Source organism: Capra hircus, chromosome 6, assembly GCF_001704415.2.
Source record: "Capra hircus breed San Clemente chromosome 6, ASM170441v1, whole genome shotgun sequence".
In the NCBI taxonomy this organism is placed as follows: domain Eukaryota; kingdom Metazoa; phylum Chordata; class Mammalia; order Artiodactyla; family Bovidae; genus Capra; species Capra hircus.
Genome location: NC_030813.1, coordinates 95335273 through 95358495, shown reverse-complemented (window position 1 = coordinate 95358495; position 23223 = coordinate 95335273). Strand labels below are relative to the sequence as shown.

General features: G+C 49.5%; 1 protein-coding gene across 3 annotated transcripts; it reads right to left on the bottom strand.

The window, feature by feature from the left end:
- PRDM8 (PR/SET domain 8) lies at positions 1675–21621 on the bottom strand. Of its 3 annotated transcripts, XM_018049634.1 has the most exons (7): positions 20899–21157; positions 9389–9640; positions 8810–8920; positions 8274–8410; positions 5779–5999; positions 4434–4665; positions 1675–4046 (listed from the first exon to the last, which is right to left on the bottom strand). In XM_018049634.1, exons 5-7 carry the CDS (start codon positions 5995–5997, stop codon positions 2446–2448), a joined length of 2052 nt encoding a protein of 683 aa, XP_017905123.1. In that variant the 5' UTR covers positions 5998–5999; positions 8274–8410; positions 8810–8920; positions 9389–9640; positions 20899–21157; the 3' UTR covers positions 1675–2445. The 3 variants fall into 3 exon arrangements, with proteins under 3 accessions (XP_017905123.1, XP_017905122.1, XP_017905121.1); XM_018049633.1 differs by lacking the exons at positions 8810–8920; positions 20899–21157 and adding an exon at positions 21205–21621; XM_018049632.1 differs by lacking the exon at positions 8810–8920.

Below are 23223 nucleotides of genomic sequence, written 5' to 3'. Positions count from 1 at the left end.
ATGTTCTAGGCATGGATAATTTGGTCAGCCTCTTGAGCGTTGTGATTTAAGGATCTTTGAGGTCCACCTTCTATTTGTCCCCAAATATCTTTCTGATTTCTTGCCATCAAATTTGCTCCAAACCAATCTTGCTTTTTTCTCTAGAAAGTCTTCTTTAGATTTAATTGGAGCCTGATTAGCCCGTTAGAAAAAAACAACTCCCCAGTGCTAGAAGTACTTTAAAAATAGCAGAACCTGTCTCACTCATTGCACAGATAAGAAAAGCAAAATGCAGATAAGTTGATGATACCAACAATAATGATGCAAGTTCTACTAATCATGCAGAGCAGAAACAGAACAGGAATTTTGGACTGTTCTTCTCATCACATCTTGCTGGGGATTAGTGTTTCAGATAATCAGACTCTTGCTTAGGAAAACTGAGAGCAGGTCTCAAAGAAATGCAACACAAAAAGTACTTGGGTAATCTTAAGAAGTCAACCTGTTTTTTCACCCATCTCAGTGGTCACACTATGGATCCATCTCTGCCCTACCCCTGGTCTCTGTTTACCTAATTGTAACTTGCCATGTAGTCCCCTTAAGATAATGAAGTCTTTAAAATCCTTTTAGGGAAGGCCACTGAAGGCCTGCAATAAGATCTTGTACAAGTTTCACATTTCAGAACTTTTCACAAATACTCTCCTTCTGACACAGGGGAGGGTTGGCAAAGAAGTGAAGGAATTAAAAATGGGAAGGAACACCTCCTGTGATACATAAACCAGTGTAGTATTGGTTACTAGAGCACCTGTAGAATGACTACTCTGAAGATGCCCATGGATTAAGTGCATGCTACCCTGAGACCTAAAGGACCATTTGGTTTTGATCTACTGCTTTCTGCGTACCACATACACTTACATACACTTACATACGTACACTATTTAAGAACTATCATCAGCATATGAAGAGTACAGAGGGACTTTTCATAAGAGGAAGGGCAGGGAGAAGAGGAAATTTATTAGGTCTGTATTGTAATACTTCAGGGCTAGTTTTTTCCAAGCCTGTGCAGCTGTTCAGAACTTTAGAGGGCCCTGCAATACACAGACTACCATGGTCATTTCACCTTAATTACTGGAGAAACTCTCCCAAGGGTCTCTTAATGACTAATGACAGAAAGCCAAAGGGTTCTAGAGCACAAGATACCCTTCCATGCAAGCATCACTAGTAAGAACCAAAAGTGGGCTTTTCACCTGTTGTCCCTGATCCAGGTCTGAAAATCGTTTGTCTTTGGCCACTTGTGAAGATGCTACTTACCCTGCTGCTGAAAAGAATGTTGACATCCCAGACACTGGTTAGCTTCATGGCAGGCATCTCAGTTTAAATGATTTGTGCTGTGATCAAGAAGTGCAACACTTTCCAGATAAAGATTTCCCAAGTAATAATCACCTTGTCTTCTCACTTTTAGGCTCAAAATTGGCTTAGAGTAAATAATACAAGTGGGGCAAGGTTTATCATTTCTCTCTTTTGCAGTTTCTTCTTTGCAGGGGCTCAATGAAAATATATGGTATCTACTCAAAGTATAATCCCATGGACAGAGGAACTATAGGGTTGCAAAGAGTCATACACTACTAAGCAACTGAACATGCACTCAAAAGTGTAGCGTTTAGCTACAAAAAACATTTTAAAACACTTTCCCAATAATTGCTTTGAGGAAAATAGTCATTTATTGTCAAAGCATCCAACATACCTGGATAATCTATAAAGTTTAATAAATCTTTCCAGGGATAAAAGAAACACATAACTATTCAGACTCCATTTCACTGGCACAAAATTACACTTTGTATTAAAAGGAAATACATATTTACATAATGATGACATTCTTCATTGAAGTCCATAATCATTTCATGATACATGCACTTCCCCCTGGAAACTTAAACTGAATGGTTACCTCCTTTTTATTTGTTTTGCTTATTTTTGTAAGAACACAAACTGTAATCAAGAAATGCAGGAAGCATCTCACCCTCCTCCTTTACTTTATATCTAAAATAAATTTTGCCCTTACATATAATTATTACATCTAAACCGTAAGTGCTTAATAATTTAAGTAGAAACGTATGACAAATGCATCAATATGTTGCAATATACGACATTTTAAAAAATGTACCTTTGTTTTTGGGAAAGTGAAAATGCGTGCATTCAAAAGAAAACCCTTCAAACAACCCACCCGATCAAAAATCCACCATCCTGTCTCGTGTGTGTGTGTGTGGGGGGGGGTGTGTGGTGTAGGTCACAGGTAAACATCTGGATGTAAGGGTTGGGGGAGACCACGTGTGTGTGCCTGTGTGTGCGCGAGTGTCTTCGGGTGTGATGTTTTCGCTCACAAGGAGGTGGTGGGTGTCCTCGCGTGTTTGTTCCTGCAGGTGGTTTGACCGTGCGTGCGCGCGCGCGCGGAAAGCGGAGGTCCTTTCCGTGTCAATTATGCGAGGTCATGTGCCTGGAGAGGTGGTGGCGCTCCCTGAAAGACTCGTTGCAAATGGGGCACTTGAGTTTCTCCTCCCGCCTCCGCTTCACCAAGGGCTCCATAGCGTACTCCTTTTTGTGATGCGACCTCATGTGGTACACTAGGTCGGAGGTCATGCGGAAGGAGGCATTGCACTTGGCGCACCAGTTCTGCGCGGGCAGACACAGTGAGGTGAACGAGGGCGGCAGCAGCGTGAGCGCCGACGGCAGCTGCAACTGCAGGGGCCCCGCGGCCGCCGCCGCTGCGGCCGCCGCGGCGGCGGAGCTCTTGGGCCAGAAGGCGGTGGCATAGAGGAACGGGCTCTGCTTGGGCAGCCCGCCGCCGCCGCCGCCGTTCGGCAGGGCCCCGCAACCTCCGTTCAGCTCCGCCGCTCCCTGGAGCTTCACGGCCAGCGGGTCGGAGGCGGCGGGGTACAGTCTGGTGGGGCCCACCCCGTCGCCGGGGTGGCACGGCTCGAGAGCGCCTAGCTTCTGGCCCAGCACCAGCGGGGACAGCTGCGAGAAGGAGCGCGCCGGCTGCGAGAAGGCGCTCTTGCGCTCGTCCGCCGCTGCGCCCTGGCCCCCGCCCGCCCCTCCCGCGCCGCCCCCAGCGCCCCCGCCGCCCCCCGCGCCGCCGCCGCCCGCGCCGCCCAGCTGCGGCACCGAGGTGAAGGCGCTGCCCCGCGCCGGGCTGCCGCCCTCCAGCCGGCCTGGCAGCGCGCCCCCGGGCCGCGGGGCCAGCAGCTTCTCGGTGCCGGCCGGGGACGCGGCCACGGGCGTGGAGGAGGAGCCGCCACCGCCGCCCGCGTCCTGCTCCTCGGCGGCCGCGCCCCCGCCGTCGGCGGCCGCCTCCTCCGGCTCCCCGGCCGCCCGGGCCGCCTTCTTCACCTCCACGAAGGCGCTGCGCTTCGCCTCTCCCGTCTCGGGACTGGGCGGCGCGAAGAGGCGGCCGTTCTCCTCCAGGCTGAAGTAGCTGCCCGAGTTGCGGTACTGCTGCGGCGTGCACACCAGGTCCTCCTTGGAGGCGGGCAGGGCCCGCTCGGCGAAGCGGCCCCGGCCCCCCACCAGCCCCGCGCCGCCGCCCTCGGTCGCCTCCTCCGGGAACTTCCTCTTCCCTTTGCCCACGCCCGCGGCGGTGCCGTCGGGACTCAGCTCCGCCTCCTGGTGGCCGCTGCCGCCGCCGAGGCTACGCACCGGGGAACAGCTGCTGGCGCCCCCGGAGTTCTCCAGCTCCCGCGCCAGGTTGTGAAAGTCCGTGGACGGCTTCGCGCCGCTGCCGCCACCAGCCGCCGGCGGGTTACCGCTCTCGGGGGAGGGGGCCGGGTAGTGGTGGACTGGACCGGCTTTGCAGAACTTTGGGCCGGGACCCAAGGGTGCCTCCTGCGACTGCTGTTGGTCCTTGCCACCGCCGCCGCCTCCGTGATCCTTGGTACCCACGCCGCCGCCTTGCTCCTCTCGGGGGCTCAGATCAGCGCCGTGAAGTCTCTTGGGGCAGCGGAAGCGCAGATGCGCTACATAGGGGAACTCAAACTGGAAACGTTGGCTGCACTCCAGGCATGTGTAAGGGGACGACCCTGCTTAGTGAGCAGACAGCGCACACACACACACACACACACACGCAACCCACATGATTACTCAGCATCGTCTCTAGGCCAGTTTGCCATCACCCCCTCCACAAATCCACTTTCACCTCTCAGGGTCTGAGTGCCTGAAAACAAGAACATCGGACAAGACCCGGTCTAACTTTCCCTCCAGATTTGAGAGTGCAGGAAGTAAGCAAAGCGTGTCCCGATTCATCCTCACCTAGCTGTCCCAGCTTCACCCCAGACTATATCTCAGAAGCTCTACAAGGCACCCCAAGGGAGGGAAGGCTTGCCCAGGCGCCAGAGTGACCCCGCCGCTCCCCTCCCTCCGCCCCGCCGCTAGCTAAGGGCCCGGACGCAGGTCTTGAGCCAACCTACCATTCATTTTGCTGTGGGATCTAGAGGGGCAGAGCAAGAGTAACTCGGTCAGTTCTTTCCCGTACCAAACTAGTAACTCCTCATCTTTGGCAATCCTGCGGAGAGAGCGGTAAAACAGCTGTCCGTTTTTTATATAGGCTTCAAGGTTCTGCTCTTCTTTATCTCTGGCTGATTGGACCAGACGCAGCCACATGAGACCTTCCGAGGAACCATTCGCCGCTGAGGTGTCTACCTACAGTTTAGAGAAAAGAAAGAATACAAGGAAGGGAATGAGGGAGGGAGACTCTTGTGAGGGAATGAAGCCAAAGGAGCCAGGGCCATTTCAGCTGTTATTATTTCTCTAATAATTATTATCTGAGATCAAGCTTCCAAAAACTTGACCCGACTTAACACCCATCCTCATGTTTGCAGCCAGCAGGCAAGATAACATCCTTGGCAAGCTGCATTAATTATACAGATTGTGTGTATGTGTGTGTGTGTTTTAGCCAAAGGGGCAGTGGAGTCTTAGTTGCCAGACCAGGAATCAAACCTGTGCCCCTGTTTTGGAAGGGCAGAGCCTTAACCAGTGGACCACCAGAACAGTCCTGTCTTTTTATATATTGGATGAATATCAAATTAGCAAATTTTTTTTTACAATTCAAATTAGTGCTAAGCTCTTGAGAACTGATTTCTAAATTATCCCACATTGCAAAAGCATGTGGAATTTTGTCTGTTTTAGAAGTGAAAAGCAAACTTAGATTTTAGAAATTATTTTGTCACTTTTGCTCATCTTCCTCATTTTGGCTTAAACAACTAATGGTTCTTTGTAAAGAAAGAATAGAAGTGACAGGACTTTTCACACTCTAACGTATGGCTGGAATGATGTTTAATTGTCAAAACACCAACACTTTTATTTAAATACAAACTCTAGACACTAGCTAACTTAACCAGAAAGAGTAATATTTCAGGGAACAGAAGGCTTCTGGGATTGGGAGGCGAATGCACCTAATATTTACAGAAAAGTACTTATAGGAAGTACTTAGTCTACAAATAGCCTCAATCCTGGTGAAATTTCCCACAGAGTTAAGGAAGTGGTGTTCATCTCCAGGAAAGCCCAGAATCCAGGCATTGATTTAGACACATCTGACATTCAAAATCTAATTTTGTCACTTATTTCTGAAAATCAGTTGACAATACTCTGGAGTTTAATTTTCCTTTTCTAATTTCTGGTGTGTAAAATAGAATTGCATGTATCACTGCATTTTCTACCTGTAGAACCAGTCTCAGCTTGTTATTAGAATGATTCTTAGTCTGTTTTTAAGAGGATATTACCCTCATATCCTACAGAACATCAACCAAGACTTACCCGGAAGATATAAGGGACCGTTCTCTTGTCTGTGGACTTGAGAGCTATGAAAGCTATGCTGTCGTACAGGGAAGTATGGCTCAGGACGCAGGGACCAAATATAGCATTCTCAGGGATGTCGCAGGTGGTGTAAACGCTGGTAAAAATATCTGTCAGACACTGCTGGACAGCCTTGGCATCTCCCTCCCAGATGCCTCGCTGGATGCCCGAATCCTCCATCACTGGAGACAGATACACAGGACAATTGAAGCGAATTTACATTCCTCTTTTTGCCTCTCTGAATCCAGGCAGAATATTCTAACTACTAGACAGATTTTTCTTGAATTTGCTTGTTTTTTGCATTGATCTTATTTCAAAAATAAAGCCGATGGCAGATTAAATCTGGCATATGACAAAGATGCCAAAGAAGAGTACTTTCTTTTCCTTTAAAAATGTAAAGAGAATTGGGGGAGCTCAGAGTGGACTGACTGCTAGAAAGAAAGACTAGCAGGGCTAGGAAAGAGGAAATGTTTTCTGACTTACCTTAGGGGAGGATGAGACAGGATGGGGGGGCGGGGGAGATAAGTGGAGAACAAAAGGATTTTTTTTTTGCTAGCCTATAGACATTCTAGATGGAAAGAAACTTCTAACCTTTGGGGGAAAGCTCCTCTCTGTTACTCTTGTGTTTTGAGTTGGGTGTCCGGGAGCTGGTTTTATCTTATTTTTCTTCCAAAGAGGGGAGCAGCACTAGTGAGCAGGCAGAGACAGCGGAGCATGGCGAATGGATTTCAAGTGGAGTGTCAGGGCCACTGATTCCGTGTCAGCTAACCTTTCTCTGCAGCCTACAAGAGGGGACGTGTGTCTGCTCATTACCATAATCCAACACTGTCCCTCGGAGGCTTTAATTAAAAGCAGCAAGCAGAGGTAATTATTTTCTTCTCGACATGCTTATTTATGGATGAGGGTGAATCCCAGTTACCTTGTTATACAAGGGGGTGGGTAGATTCGCATGTGCCTCATGAAGTGAGCAGGTACAGAGCAGGACTGAAGTGTCCCCTGTCTGAAATACTGCGTGTGTAATGACTGGTGAATGTTCGCTCCCCCAGATCGGACCTTGTCTGGGCAAGAGGGGGCAGCCCCGCTTGAGTAGACCTCAGTAGACTCTCCAGCTGTTTAATCTGCAGCAATTCAGAAAGTAATGCCCTGGTGGCGGACTCTCTTATTATTAAGCTGTCATAAAGACACATTTTGCTTCCTTTGCCATTGGACACCCCCCCCCCCACAAGACGTATCATCAAAAAACAAAACATATGTAAAATTTAAAGCAGCTTTGAACTAACTGCATTGTTCACTTTTGCTGACTGATTAGAAGATTCCTCCAAGTTGATTTTTCCCCAATAATGTTGCCATTGGCAGATATTTAAGTATATTTTGTACAGTTTAAGTAGCAGGAAAGGGAAACCCAATTCTTTTCCTAAGAAGCTGTTTTTTCTGGAACAATATTGGTAATGTGCATTTTTATCTTAATGTCTATTAACCAGTTAATCTTGCAAATGTCATTAGAAGGTAGTAGCTTTCCCCCTCCTTTTCCAGCTAACAGAGCAGGAAACTTTGGTCAGCCTCTTTTCCATTCATTCTACTATCTCCTCCAAATATCAAGTATGGGCTGTATCTGCCAGAGAGGTATCAGAGAAAATATCCGTAAAGTAGAAACTCCCTTTATTATTCTACAGCATTTACCGCGGGGCATTTTACCCCACCCAAGGTAGCCTTTCTGATCTCCAACTGCACATTTAAATGCATTTTAAAAAATCTCTCAGCATCTCTCAGAACCTCCTTTTCAACGGAATTCTATTCTCTCTTTTTCAATTTCCTCAATTCAGTGTTTTATACCCCAATTTTTCTCTTCCTTTTAAAAGTCTCTTTCACACAAACGGCTCATTGTGCCGAGAGGTAGCCCCGTCACTTCGGGCAACAGCAGGGACGCAGTCATTAAAATGCAGTCCTACCTAACAATACGGTGAAAAGCTCCTCGCTACGCCGCGCTAATAGGGGTTCGCATCGCCGCGGCGGCCGCCACGAGCCTCGCGCCGCTCACAATAAGCGCTGGGCGAGAGCCTGGGCTCCGCCGCCCGCGCGCGGTCGTCGTCGCCGCCCAGCCTTTCGCAGCTCTGCATCCTCCGCTAGGCCCGGGTTCCCAGCCGCCCGGAGCATTCTCCCATAGCTGGCCCGGCTCGCCGAAACCCGTCGCTGCTGCCGGCCGCTCGCCCTCCCCCGTAGGCAGGCATTGTCTGGCTGCCGCGCGCGCCCCAGTCGCTGGCTTTTTCTTGGGCAAAGTGCTCTCCACCCGCCCCTCCCTTTGTATAACCCTGTTGGCAGTAGCTAGCCCCTCCACAATTATTTCCTCCCCCTCTCCTGGATAATGAGAAGACGGAAGACAGAATTCTCCACTATCCCCACCAAATCTGTCTTCCTCCTCCCGCCTCCCCCACCCCCATCAAGGCAAAGAGACTTACCAGGAATAAGGTCAGGATCAAACCGCCCCAATAAGGCCACCTGGAACCGGGAGATGCAGACGAGTGTTTCTTTTGCCTATTCTATCAGTGTATTTCCATGTCGAGAGGTGTTGGTGTTGCTGTCAAGTAGGCTCTGCCTAAAGGGAGGAGAGATGGAGAGACGCAGAGAGAGAAACCAGGGAGAGTAGGGAGAGGAGAGAGAAGAGAGTTGTACAGATGGGCCCGATGCAGTGACTGACTGGCACGCAGACACACACTTTTTGTTTGCTGCACATAATCTGCCCAATGACGCGTGACAGCCCACGTCCCCTCCCTTTAACTCTTTGCTGGGCTGGGCGCTCCCTCCGGCGGCGCCGCCTGCCTGGAAGCGGTCTTGCTGGCCTGCCCGCGCCCCGCGCAGCCCCTGAGCGCTTTCCCCATGTGGCAACGCCTCTCGGAGCTCGGCACGGCTCAACTCCTCCGAAAGCCTGGGCCCTCTGGGACTGGTTGGGGGCGGTGATCGGCTTGGGGGTCGGAAAGGGAAGTACCAAAAAGACCTGGAGAGGACCTTTTCCCGTTTCTCTTGGCACCTGAAGAAACCCTGGCAGACGGCTGTCCACTCAGAGCGCTCAAGGACCCCGCGCGCTTTTCCCCCGAGTCTGAGTTCTCTGGAGGAGAAAGGGGGGTTGTGGATTAGCCCCTCCAGCCGCAGCTGATACGCGCAGCTAGTTGCCTAGGAGGGTGACAAACCCTCACCAGCGTTCTCCAGAAGCGCTCACACTACCAAGCCCCTAATTAGGAGTAAGACTCAAAAAGGATGCGCTTTGGTGATAACTTGGCTCAGTCCTCCCTTGAACACGGTGATGGGTAAGGGGGATGGAGCAGAGACGCCGCCAGACCTCCGAAGGGGATTTATAGGGGTCTTTTGGTCCCAGTACACAAGTAACGGGCGGGAGAAGGGGTGAGGAGGAAACGGGTGGGAAAGAAAAATCCAGATTGTGAGACGCAAGCTCTTCCTGCGCTTCCGCCCTCAGCCTGGCGCGTCCGCCTAGTCCCCAAGGGGGTCCCCTGCCAGTGAGCCGGTATTCTAAGCCCCCCGGGGTTGGGGAAGGTGAATTAAAAGTAAAAATTATTACCGAGATGGGCTCCGGAGAGCTTTTCACGTCCAGCAGGTGGTGGAAGAGTGGATGGAGTGGCCGAGGCCGTCTCGGGAGCCTCGTTTTTGCGCTAAGCCACTTAGAGGCGCTGGCTTGCCCCTTTAGTGCAGCATCTGATGCTAATGACTGGAAGTCTTTAACACCCTGCAAGTTGACTCCTTCTGCAGGATTCCGCCACACATTTTCGTTGGGGGATCTCGGGGTTCCTTTTCGACATTCAACTCTCTGCTCCTAAGGGAAGAAAGACCTTTTGAGTGGTATAGACAGTCCTACTCCTTCAGCCCCACGCACACCACCACTATATTGAAGAGGGCAATCCATTAGCTTTAGGATAAATCGGACGAGTAGCCAGTTAAAGTGGCCAGGACTTGAGGAGACAGCCTAGTTTGTATCCTGTGTTCAAACAAGGTAAGTGGATTGGGGGTTGGCGAAGAGCAGCTTAAAAGGAAAAGGTGAGTGCTTTGATACTCTGAGACCTCCCTTAGGAACCCAGTGAAGCAACCAGGCACGGAGCATCTTTACCCTTGGCTCCCACAGTACTAGGAGGCCTGGCAAGAATTCTGCATAGGAGAAATTAAAAAGTAGTGCGAGGAATTTCCCACTGAGTTTTCCTGTCACCCCCGCTCCTCCCTTCTCTTTTCATCCAGCCCTGGCCAGCCGCCGCGCTCCCCCCACCCTCCCTCTCCGCCCCCTACACATAAATTCGGAATCCTTCAGATCAGACAGGGCCCATTGCCTAAGCTGGGACTTGGAGAAAGAGAGGTTGCAAAATCGCCATATACTAGGAAGTAAAGGGAGAATTCGCCCTTAATTTTCAACTTTTCAAAGAAACCTTAAACTGCAGTTGCCTTCCATCTGAACGTATCTTTTCTCTTATACTTATCCATACTTTAAAATAGTTTGGCTAAGGGCAACTCATGTAATGACCAAGGCTTAATGCTGAGAGTTTTCATATGTGTCTATATAAAAATCTGCAAAGTTATTTAGTCAACCATTTGGCTTATAACTGGATGCTCCATTCATTATTCCCCTCATCTCATTCACACACACACACACACACACACACACACACAAGCATCCCTCATCACTTGTTTAAAGAAAGGGTGATGGGATTAGAAATGTCAAAAGAATTATCTCAAACATCTGAAAAATAACTTGCAGTGTTGAAGAATTCACTTAAGTGAATTCAGAGAAGGAAGAAGGTGTAAACAACAGCAAATTAAGATAAAGAAGTAGCCATAATAGGGTTGTGGCCCAAGAAAGGACAGCAAAAATGTGTGTGGGGGGCGGGGGGGGGAGGTGGCAAGGGATGGGGAATGGGGGTGGGGGAGTGCAGTGTTTTCAAACTTAATTCCTAAACTGTAGAACAAAACACTCCTCAGGGCCTTCTTTTACTGTTTTTGTTTGTTTTTTAAGAAAATAGGAAGTTTGCTTTTCCCAGGAAAAGTCATCTGTCCATGCAAACCACTTAAAAAAATCTTTTTACATATTGTAAGTATAAAAAGATCTACCCCAAAATATAAGCATTCTGGAAAACCTTAGAATCTAAATGGCAGAAAGCATTTTTCTTTTCCCTGGCCTTTCCTTTCTTAAATATAAAGGGCATTTGGACTATGTCTTCTTTGAGGTACTGAAACCTCCAATCTGTATAAAATAATAAATATTTTTGGCACTGAAATTGGGGGTGAGGGAGCTTGGCTTTCCAAATGTCAAGCTAGAAAATAACTAAGATTCTATACATCAGAGAGAGATGTATTGAGAATCAGCCATCTGATTCCCTCAGTCTCACTTATCTTGCCCCCTAATTAGATTTCCCCTACTGATTTTAGATAAAAGTCCCCAAATAAAAAAAAAATTCCTACATTTTATGAATCCCACCAACTCTTTGTCTTATGTATTAAATGAATCACACAACAACAACAAACCCCACAAATATAGGTAAGAGTAAGTTTGAAATTCCTGCTTTGAGGGTTTTCTAGTATTTTAAGTACAACATATTTTGCTAGGTAGTATAAGTGACCTAAGTGAAAACTGTTAATTGGAGGTAAAGAAAATCTACAACTTACTTTAATTTCTCTAGAAATCTATGGGCTAAAATGGAGCATAAACCACTTTGAAATCATCATGAATTATTACTTACTGGAATTCACTGATACTAAATGAAGGGTTGAAGCATTTATTCAGCCTCAAACAGTACTATAAAAATATATCTCGGTCAATTCTTTTTATCTAATTCACATGGAACAATGGGTTTATGCATATATTTAGAGCTCTCTTCCTTGGGATTTTATTTCCAATTAAATGATTAGAGGGATGACAATAAGAGTGAGGGTATTTGCCTTGCCCCACTTTAACAAGGCTTCTTGGAGTTATGGCAGAAAATACATGTGTAGACAACTGCAGTATTGTTTTGGAAGAGAAGGCTGGAGAGAGGCTGATGAATGATTCCTTCCGGAGGTGGTGCCTTTTATGACCTAAGTGAGAGGGTGGAGAAAGGGTAAGAAAGGAAATCTGATACTTGAGAGTGTTACAATGGAAATGTCCTTTTTCCTCCCAGGGTAGAGAAAGAGGGCCTCAAATATGTCAACTTGTGTGATAGGAGGTAGGTACAGTCTCCAAGAATAACTCACTCAGAAGGATTATTACTTTATAAGAATGAAACACATTATTTTTCTTTCTCTCTCCCTTTCCAAGTCCTGGCTCATCCCCCTCCAATCATATCTCCAAATCACTACACCAGCAAAGACTTAGTTTGAAATATATAGGTATATAATATTATATATTTTCACACTGGAAGACAAAATGATGCCAAAGAAGCAGATAGATGGTGGAGACTTTTTCCTAAACTTATTAGCTTCCTACAGGGAGGTATCTGGAAGGAGCTATGGGGAGACTGGGGGAGACAGATTATGGAACTTCATGGAGGGGTACTGCACTGCCCTAGCCTTACCAAGGAGGATAAAGAACTTTCTAAGGGATAAGTTAGAGGCAAGAAGAGGCAATTGGCTGAACTGGATAAAGGTTTACAGGAATGGGGAGGGGGCACTTTGCTTTATATAAATATTCATGGCAAAATCAGTCTGGGTCTGTTCCTCACCAAGGCTTACAGCAGATTCAATAGGTTATAAATGAATGAATGTTTCCTAGGCTCATTCTAGGACAGCCAGAGACTCAAACGATGGATAATTTTGTAGCCTGTGAAGAGGGACTCCAGGCTTCCAACTGCAGGGATCATTACTCCTCACTCACATTTTTCTCTCTTTAGCTCTTCCTCTTTCTCAATAGATGGTAACTGTTCTTAATCCTGTTGCTACAACTGCAATCATCATTATAGCTATAAAACCTTCTCTCTGAGGGATCTCAGGTTCCATTTGCCCTTCCTTCTGTTGGAGTTCAGCTTAGAGCTGGATAGCCTTTGTGCAATTCAGTTTCTCTCCTGGATCCAAGCTGTAGTAGATGGCTTAAGGGCTTCTGAAAATGACTTCCGGCAGAGCAAGGAAACTGCAGTGATCCTGAAGGCAACCACTATATGAATTGAATGCCTCATGCTCACCTGTGTGAATGTAACCTGTGAACCAGATCTACTATCCAGTATCCTGGCCCCCTGCATTCTCCCAGATTTTATACCCCTCCCAGGTGACTAGATATCTAGCAAGGAATATTCTCTCTAATCCTCAGGTTACAAAGTCCTCCCCAGAGTCATACATACAGTCCTTGAATATACCTTAGTAGATGGAGTAGGGTTGTTGTTTACCCGCTAAGTAGTGTCAGACTCTTTTGTGACTCCATGGACTGTAGCCACTCACCAGATTCCTCTGTCCATGGGATTTTCCAGGCAAGAATACTGTAGTGGGTGGCCATTTCCTTCTCCAAGGTGGAGTAGGGTAGGAGGAAGGAAATGTAGACAGGGCCATAGTCAGCCCCTCCTTATCTTCTGGGTCAGGGTTTCCAGACAGATAGGGGACCAAGGGATGTCCAGCAGTCTCAGATGGAGGGAGCATCAGATTTTGAGAAGACTGACTCTAGGCCTTAGGAAGGCTACTAAGTTGAGAGGCTCTAAATAAAATTTCTTTACACAGCCAAGACAAGGGAATTATCCCAATACTCAGCCCCTGACTTCTGCCTCTTTTCCCCTTTATTTTAGGCTTCCCAGGTGGTGCAGTGGGTAAAGAATCCACCTTACCAATGTAGGAGCCTCAAGAGACAAGACTCCAGTTTGACCCCTAGTTTAAAAGAGAGATACTTACTGAAATAGTGGGTTCATACTAGGCAGATTTGACTCCCTGGCACCTGATCACAGCTAACCTTTGAACAGCATATAGCATTCCTCTCCTGGGAAGGGGGTCTTGTCAGAATGCATGCACACCCAGGACTTTCTAGCTCAGAATCTGTCCACGGCATACTTTCCTGAAGCCTGAGGAGACTTCTGATTTTCTCTAACAAAAAGGGAGGCAAAAAAGAACACGAATGAAAAGGATAGGGGCAATAGATATCCATCATTCACCACAACAGGGACGACTCACATTACTTTGTTAGAGCCTTGGAAATAGTTTAATTTTTTCACAGACTATGTCCTCATACACAAACTGCTTCCCTGGTCATCTTGCAAATTGGATTGTTTGAGTGAAAATTATCTTTCATGATTTCAATTCAAATGAGTTGCATGTATTTCATAATTTAATCTGGGGGTATTAATCTAGCACCACAGGAGGAATGTCTCCCAAAATAGCATACGGAAGGCCTAGAGCATTTTCATCAGCACGAAAGAAAAAACGATCAGTGTAGGCCTCGAACAATAGTAATATCATCACCACTATAAGCAATATTGTATATACATTACAAAGTGGCAAAAATGATAGGACTGGAGCTTGTATTTGTTCTCTTGTACTAATACTTTCTTACTGAAAAGCCAACTTCCACATTGATTTGCTAGTCTTCTGGTGATGTAATATAAAGGTAACCAAGATATAACTCATAATGTCCTCTAAAGTTTTAAAGAAAACCCATACTTTAAAAATAAATAATATCCAGAATTGTGAAAAAAAAATCCACAAATTCCTAATAAGAATAAATACACTGAATTTAAAGACCTGAATGTTGAGTTTCCTGAAGACGTAGAATCCAATTATGTCTGAACAATTTTATACCTGATTAGACATGGTCATGTATGTGTGTCTGTGTGTGTGTGTGTGTGTGTGAGGGCGAGGGGAAAGAAGGAGAGATTTTTCTTGGCTGCATGTCTACAAAGTAGTCTCTTCTTGTTGCATGTTTTCATGTAAGATGGTTTTGAGAAAATATGTGACATCATATAGGAAAGCAATTGCTCCCAGAGAAGCAAAACAATAGAGTTCTGAAGGATATGTTTTATATACATCATTCTAGTAACAAGTATCTAGTGTATGTAATCAGGCCTCACAGTGTTATCTACATTCTAGAGTCAGTTTACCTGAGGTACTAGGAAGTTTCCAAGGAGCTTCTGAACTTGTGAAAATGTCCTGGGGAAAGTCAGTGCTCTGAGAATGCAGGCAGTTCCATTTCTTATCTGGGGGACTGAATTAGTTTTTCTATCTCTAAAGCCACTCACAGCTAGGTTAGGCCGGACATTTGGGCCTCCAGGCAAGGCAGGGAAATGTTTGCTAGCCTAAGACAATTCTTGATTATCTGGATTCTCCGCAGCAGTCTGCAGGTCTCACAGTAAAGGGGGACAGAGCTACAAGTGCAGAGAAAGCCAAATGACAGAGATGAACTTGGTGGGTTAAGGAGGTCTCCTCACGATGTACCCAAAGAGAGCATTACCCGGACAGTACCACAGAGGGCAGACAACACTCCCATTACATTTGGAGTGACACGGCAGAACCAGACAAGCTTTCGGCGGAGGGTTACTTTTTCAGAAGCAGCGCTAGCAAGCCGGCCACATTGAGCAGGAAGAAGCCACGCAGCGCTCCCAGTGCGGGGACAGACACGCCCCGGCCTAAGGTGGGAGGAAGTGCAGTTAAGCCCCCTCCCCTCCAAGTGTTCTGCCAGTCTCCTACGGCCTCCCTGGAATTAGCGCCAACTCTGGCCTCCTGCTAAACGACTAATTTCCCTGTGGAAAGGCTTCTAGAGCGCTGGGCTTTTGGGTACCGCAGCTCCCCCCACCACGCCCCTCTGTGTTCAGATCTTTCACTAGCTGAGCTGCCCGTGACCTCTCCCAGCCTTGGATTTTCTCCTCGGGCGAACTAACGCTGGCCAGAGCTGCCTCCGGGGTCGCGGTGAGGACTGAGGAAACCAGGGCGAGCGCGCTTTGGAAAGCCAGTTGCTGAGCAGATGGTAAGGGATTACTTCCAAGAGCCGGAGTTAGTTTCATTTCAGCCTTGGCCTTCCCAGAGAGGTCTCAATGCCTTCATAAAGGAACGTTCTTTTCAGACATCTAGACAACTGACCCGAGAAGGACCACCAACAACTCAAGTTTAGACCACGACTCCATCAGAGCAACTATTTCTGTTCGAATCCTGGCCCCTGACGCGTGTCAGGAATTTAACCGGTCCGTGCTTCAGGCCTTCTTCTGTGAACCAAGGGTAATAAAGACAGCTCTTTTTATGAAGTTACTGTGAGGGCTGAGTTGATATTTAGCAAGCTCAGAGAACAATGCCTAACACACATTAAACACCTATTTCAGTGCTGGCTACTCTTACTGATAGTAACACTCCCTTGGCTTCCTTTTCAGAAAATTTAAGAATTGTACTATGCCCCCGCTTTCAAAGCCACTCAGTGAAGGCTGAGGATTTCTCGATGTTTCTAACAGGAAGGAAGTCCTGGAGGGTACAGTAAGAAGGTATGAGGGATGTGTCCAGGTGTTCAGGAATCCCTAAGGGCCCAAACACAGACTTTACGGTAGAACGAGCGGTTTTTCCGGCCGGGATCCTGGGAGATTGGACTTCTATCCCTCATTCCGGCTGTGAGTCTTTTCTTTAGACCTGGCAGCGGCGCACGTTGGAAACGCGGGCAAGTCAGGGCACGCGACCCCGTGGGCTGATGAGCCTGGGAACGCAGCGCTGACCGACTCAAGTGCCCTGGCCAGAATGCCAGAGCCGGGCGGGGCAGAGGAACCTGAAGCCCCGGCCGCTGGCCACGACCGGGACTCAGGGCCTGGGAGCAGCGCGGCCCTTTCTCTTCCACAAAGGGCTGAGGCGCAACCGTGGGGTTCAGGAGCAGGTGGCCCTGAGACCGGGAGCGCATTCCTGGACCTCCCCTACGCCAGCCAGCGTTCGTAGCAGCCGGACCTGCACTACAGCCGGGCCTCAGCCACGTGGTCGCACCCTGGCCCCGCCCCCGAAGTCCACACGCAGTCTGCGCGGGGCCTTGTGGGCTGTAGGGCTCCCCCTAGTCCCAGGCCAGGGCTTGGGGCAAAGCTTCGTTGCCCCTGTCCCTGCTGCTTTCCGGCCTCTGCAGTCGCAATGCCTTTGCCCCAGGCCTACAGTCTCATGAACCCTCTGCCTGGGCAGGGACAGGTAACAGAGGTCAGTGTGGGCTCTTTCTTCTGAAGGGTCCTGGAACCATTGGACCAAAATTTGGGATCCTAAACACTTAGATTTGAACCCCGAGTCTGCAGTCTACTACATTTCGTGTGCCTTTGAGCACACACTTAACCTCTCTGAGGTCTAATTTCCTCGTTTGGAAAATAGCAGAAACACCATTGGTCTCTTAGAGTCACTACGAATATTGTAAAAGCAAGCCTGGGTTCAGAACCCAGCTGGCCCAGTTGCTTGGGTTAGCTTCTCTGTTCTCCTGTTTCCTGTGAAGGAAGGGGATCTGTGAACTAGGGTTGATAATCCTTAACTCAAAGGGTTGTAAGAATTAGAGGTGATAAGCCTGTTGGGGACATTTAGTCTAGCACATGGTAAGAGCCTAAACAGTTAATTATTTAAAGCATCTCAGTGTCTGCCACTTTGAAATGCTGGGTAAATACAGTTTTTTAATCTTAGTTCTCCTAATCTGTTTATCCTCTTCAGAGAGAAGTGATGTTAAGGTGCATGTGGCCATGTTGGGTGGTAGTTCACACCACTGGGAAGAGGCAGCTGGTGGCAGTAAATCAGGTGACACTTCTGAAAGCTACATGCCTTTCCTTCTGGCTCTTCCTCTCAGTTTCTAGGGACAAGGTAAAAGAATAGGAAAGGCAGGGAAAAGGAACTTAGAACATGGAAGATGCTCAATAAATGTGTCTTGTGTAGAGAATGGCATTTCAAATATTGAGACAAAGGGTCTGTTGGGAATGGAATAGGAGACCCATAATTGGGGTTGGCCTCCATCTCTCTGCACCTGGCTGCCAGTAGGCATGTTAAGAGCATTTCTGTGTGACATTCTGTTTTTGGCTTCTGGAAGGGGAAGATACAGGGGTGAAATATCTTGGGGATGAATGAGACCTTTAATGGAGGGATGGGATCTATATATTCTCCAAAGCTTGAAAATCCAATTTAGAGTCCAGGAGCTTACATTCATAGGCATCCCTTAGTCATCTTTAAGGCTCAGACCCTTTCAGTGGATGAAAGCACAAGTATATCACCATATGCTTTATCACTTGCCTCATTCTCTCAACACCAGGGTCCTCTGATTTTTCAGATGGGATCACTGATATGCTTTTTTGTTCTCCATAGATAATAGGATAATGGAGGATGATGCTGTACCAGGAACTAACAATCCATCGGCGGAAACATGGCCCCAAACAGCATTTAAGACCATACCCTTCTGCTTTATTCTTAAGGGCACAAAATACTGATGCAGCAACAGCAATCTAAGGTATTTCATAAACTTCTGGCTCTTCCTCTGCTCTCCTCTAAGACCTTGACTAAAAAGCATTGGAATAGAAAGGAGAATGAAATGAAATAAAACCATATCCTCAGTGTTTTACTGCTCCCTCCTCACCCCCCCACCATTCCAGGGCAAAGGCAACAACTGGTGAGAAGGAGCTGCAACTTAGAAAAGATTTATTTTTCCTGGCCATAAATCTCATCCCCTTGTTCCTCTGCCCAACGAAGCATGCTAAAGTCCTTTTCCATAAAGTATTCAGTATTAGAGCCACAAAGCTCCCCCAATCAGTAGCCATCTGCTTCTACCATAACTGCTGCTCCCGAAGCAGGGAGAGCAGCAGCAGAGAAAGGGCACCACTGTTAGGCTGCTGGACAAATGAGGAGACTGAATAGCTTTGGTTTGCCTTGTGTATCTGTATCTATAGAGACAGGAGAAGAAAGGCCGCATTATATTGATACAACAATTGTAAAACAAAACACGGAAGAGGCATCTAAAGGGCAATATCGCATGCATCAGGGGTCTCCAGATAAAAGGGGAACTAACAGATTTATAGAAACCTTTAATTGGTTTTCAATTGAAAGCTAAAGAGGCTGGGGCGAAGCTGTGAAGAGTGGCAAAGTGCCCCCCTTCAGCCGTCTGGGAGGCGTGATCGATTTCGTGGAGGGCGAAAAGAACCCGGAACCCTCCCGGCGCCTGGGAGAGGGCAGGGAACAGCTCCGCGTGAGGAGCTTTACTCTGGGGCCAGGGAGTGACTGATTTGATCTTAATAACAGAATCTCTCAATCTTTCTCTCTCTCCTTCCCTAGCTTCTTCCCTTCCTCCCGTCCTCTTTCAGACGGGTAGGCAAATGGAGAGGGAAGGAAAGGATGCCAGAGTAAATCTAAGTTTCCATCTCCGAAAGAAATAGACCCCAACCTGAAAACACCAAATTCTGCCGCTAGAAAGGAGGCAGAAACAGGGAGTCCCTATCCCAGTCTTGTTCTCTCTCCCTCTCTAGACCCAAAGAGGAAAAGCTAAACTTCACTGGAGACTGTGTACTCGGGAGAAGTCTTTGCTCGCGGCCACTGGGCAGGTTTCCGAGCGGGTCTCTCCTATCTGCAGGCACCGCGCGCCTTCGCTTAACCCCTTCCTGTCCGACCGGCGCCATCGCCACCCCCGCCCCGCAACCGCCTCCGCGGACAGTGCCCACCCACACAGCAGTCCCAGACGTCCGTCCGTCGGCCCCTGAGGCTAATTTATTGGCCCGACCCTCCATTATCTTTTTCGATTTCCTAATTAATCAAAGATAAAAAGCAATGGTGCAAATTACGATTATGAGGGAACTAGAAGACGGTTTTGAATAAAACGGGAGACGGGAAACGTGATTGATTGAACGACAGGAGGGTGGAGAGGGAAATCTCAAGTGTGAGGAACAGGCCTCAGGGGATGAAACCTTGACCCCCCTCCGTCTAGCGAGCTGACCCCCTCTGCCTGCCCTAGCGCCGTTGCCACGGGTTAGCTCCAAAGGAGGTCGCTTGTGTCCGAAGGCTTCGGAGGAAAGAGAACTGGATTTCCTCTGGGCTCCAACCTCCCTGGGCGCCTGCCGCTTAGCTCACTCGACCTTCCCCACACCGGCCCACTCCGCAACCGTCCCTACAGGAATTTCAGGGCTCCTGGCCGGCGATCCCACTCTATGGCAGGAGCACCTCCGGACTGATATAAACCCCCATTATTGCGATGCTGTGTCGCGTCGCCAGTCTCTCACGGTTTCCTGTCTTTGGGTATTCCTCTGGCGAAGCCAGGCCAACTCTTCGTGAAATTGCAGGAAAACAAGTCTAGTAGGTCAGAGATTGCATTTGCTCGTGCAAGGGATTAATAGAGCCCCTGTCTGATGCTGCCTTGCAGAATTACGTTCGGGATTAAAAGGCAGACACGGCACGGGCACACATTTTGCATTTTCTGGTAGTTGTGATTAATATTTCCGAGGGGATTTGTATCGGGAGCTTACGAGACGCACTCTCGGGGGTCTAATGCCAGACGATCGCGCGCAGGGACCGGCAGGGGGCCTGTGGGCACGCGCGCAACCCCTGGGGGAATTAGAGGGGATGCCAGGCGCCGAGACTTTTTAGCGCCTTCCCCTCTCTACCCTGATACCAGCACAATTTCTACGGAAGACCGCAGGGAGGACTGCCCGGGGAGGCGGACTTTAAAGTCTTATCGGGCTTTTTATACGGGAAAATGCCCTTGAAGGGTCCTGACTCTAGGGTGGGAGAAAAGGACTCAGTGCCAGGCCGTTGAACTTCATACATCCGTCCGGTAAAGAGAATTTCGTAGTCCGTGTTCAGGGGAAGCACTGCTTCTAAACGCATCACTCCCCTCCCCAAGTGAGTCAACGGACCCAGGTCAGGAAGAGGGTGATCTCAACCCTTTCGAACCGCCATTCTCAGAGCTGCTTTCGGGGGGCCCACCAGGATGCACCTGCGGAGGGGAGCTAGCGCCTAGGCACTAAATACACCCCCCGTTCCCATCTTCCCAGGAGGCGGACAAACCCTGACCGCGCGGGTGAAGGGACCGGGAAAGGAGAGGAAAGGTCCAGGATGCGCAGGCGGGGAGAAGGAAGGGAACCTGGCAAGCGAGAAGGGGAAAAAAGACAGGCAAAAGGAAGCGAGAGAGAAGACCGGAGAAAAGTGAGGAAGCGGGTGGTCGCAGTTGGTGGGCATTACCGCGCTCTGGCAGAAGGGGGCACCTCTCGGGCCGGGACAGCCTTCCACAGGGCCGGGGCGGGACGTCCGGGCGGAACCCGCCCTCGGGCAGGGGGTCCGGGGTGCAGGGCGCCCCCTCCTGGCGGCCGCGCGGCGCTCACCTCGGCGGTCCCGCGGGTGCTGGGGTCCCGCGCCGGCTCGGCCCGCGGCGCCGGGGACCTGGAGGTGGTGCGGGGTAGGGAAGTCACGAGACGGAGGCGGTGTGAGGGTGCCAGGGCAGCGGGCCGGCTCCCTCCCCTCCCGCGCTCTACCCCGCGCGCTCCTCACCTGGGGCCTGGTGGGCTCCTTCCCCGCGGGCACAGCTCTGGAGCGCCCCTCGGCGGCCCGGCTCCTACCCCAAGCCGAGCCGGCGCAGGAACCCGCCCTCCTTGCCGAGCAGTCGTGGTCGCCGCAGCAGCTGGGAGGGAGGGAGCGACCGGCGGCTGCTGCCGGGCGGCGTCTGGGGGCCGCGAGCCGAGCGCTAGGAGCCGCCATCTGGAGCCTCGGCTGCGGGCGGGGGTGCGGGTGCCAGGGAAGGGGCCGGGCGACTGGGCCCGGGGCGCGCGAGGGGCTGGGGTCCCAGCGGCGTGGGAGCGGAGGCTTGGGGGTGTGATGGGGAATGTGCGGGAGGGGGAGCAGAGGCCTGCCCCCTTTCGAGCCCCCCTTGAATCCCGGGGCAGTCCCGACCCGGAGGTCTAGCGAAAGAGCGAGACACCCGCGTGGCAGTCCCTCCCCCTCGCGGGGTGGAGAGCTGAGGAGGGGAGGGCGGTGTGGGGACCAAAACACTCTTACACGCTCACACACCCGCTGCCCAGCAGAAGTGGTTTTCTCATTTCCCTTTCCTCCCACCTTGTCCATCCCACTCCAGGAAACAGTCCCCTCCACACGGCGTGGATTTTTGGACACCTCCACATCACTCCAGAGAACTTTTTCAGCCAGAACGTGGGACAAACACTGACAGGATACCATCCTTGGGGATAAATACCATCTAGTTTCTGGTGGGCGGTGGAAAAGGAAGGGGGTGGAGGGGTGAGGGGAGCGCATTCTTGCACTTTTAGCGTAGGGTGGAGGGGGGCGCGGAGGATGGGGAATGTCATTTCTCCCCTCTCTCTCTCTCTTTTTTTTTTTGTATTTCAGCTTTAATGTTTTTATATCTTTAACTAAAATATCCTCTGTCCTAAATTTGGATGGGGGCGGGGAGAAGAAACTCAAGGAAGAAGAAAGGCGACGAATGCGGGAGAGAGCCAACGAACTCCAGCCCTCCAGCTTCCGGGCTGTCTCTGAGGGAGATGCCCTCAGCCATAGGTTTTAGCTCAGTGCAGGGGGAACTGATTGGGTGTATGGGTGGTGGCGGGAAGTCCGGATTAAAAAAAAAGAAGAAGCCATGCTCACTCCCACCCCAAGGCATTAAAAGACACTCCCTCCCCCAGCTGTCTCTTGTCCGGCAGAATGGCATTATGTAAAAGATCTGGCATGTCACCCAGTGGCACATCTGGTAGGTGTAGATGACATTCATTAGCACAGGGCTTCTACTCCGCAGCATGCCAAAGCCCTGACAGAGATGCCCGCTGCCAATCATTCATTCGCTGCCAATCCCAGAGCGAGGCCGGGCGGGATGGCTCCCTTCCACCCTGGCACAAGGACTGGAGGAAACAATGTGCTGAGATACGAAGAGATGAAAGCGGGGCTGAGGATGCAAGGCACCCAGCAGATGTATCCCGTGAGGAGATAACGGGGCGAAGAGTCATTTAGCAACAAAGCATATGCAGGGTCTCAGGAGGGAGGCTTGGGCAGTGGTCTGCCTGCCTAGGGATGCTCTGAGGGAGGGGCAGGGGAAGCCCTTCAAAACCTCAAAGTTGGAGCTGCTCCTCTAAAAATACACAAAGATCAACCCCCTCCTACATGACCTGTAAGACCACTCTCTCTCTCCTACCCTCTCTCTTTCTCTCTCCCCCCAGCACTGCCCCACCCTGTCTGTACCTCTATGTCCCTCACTAGCTCTGAAAAGATGCACTTCTCTGCCCTCTTCAGGCTTTCTGGTCACCGATATAAGGGACACCTTCCTGTTTTTAATGTTCCACCGCAGTCTTTGCCTTGTAACTTGAGGAGGAAGGGAGTCTGTCAGGCTACCTTTACTGCATTTGAAAAAGTAAAGTGTGTTTGGGGACTAAGTGTTCCATATATTAACAACTTAAGCGAAAAAAAGGGAAATGTCTTGTTTCAATTTCTAGCCTTTCAAAGGGCATAGAGATGAACAAGGGAAAGCAAGGGAATTTTTAAAGCAGCAAAGAATGGATAAATGCAAAA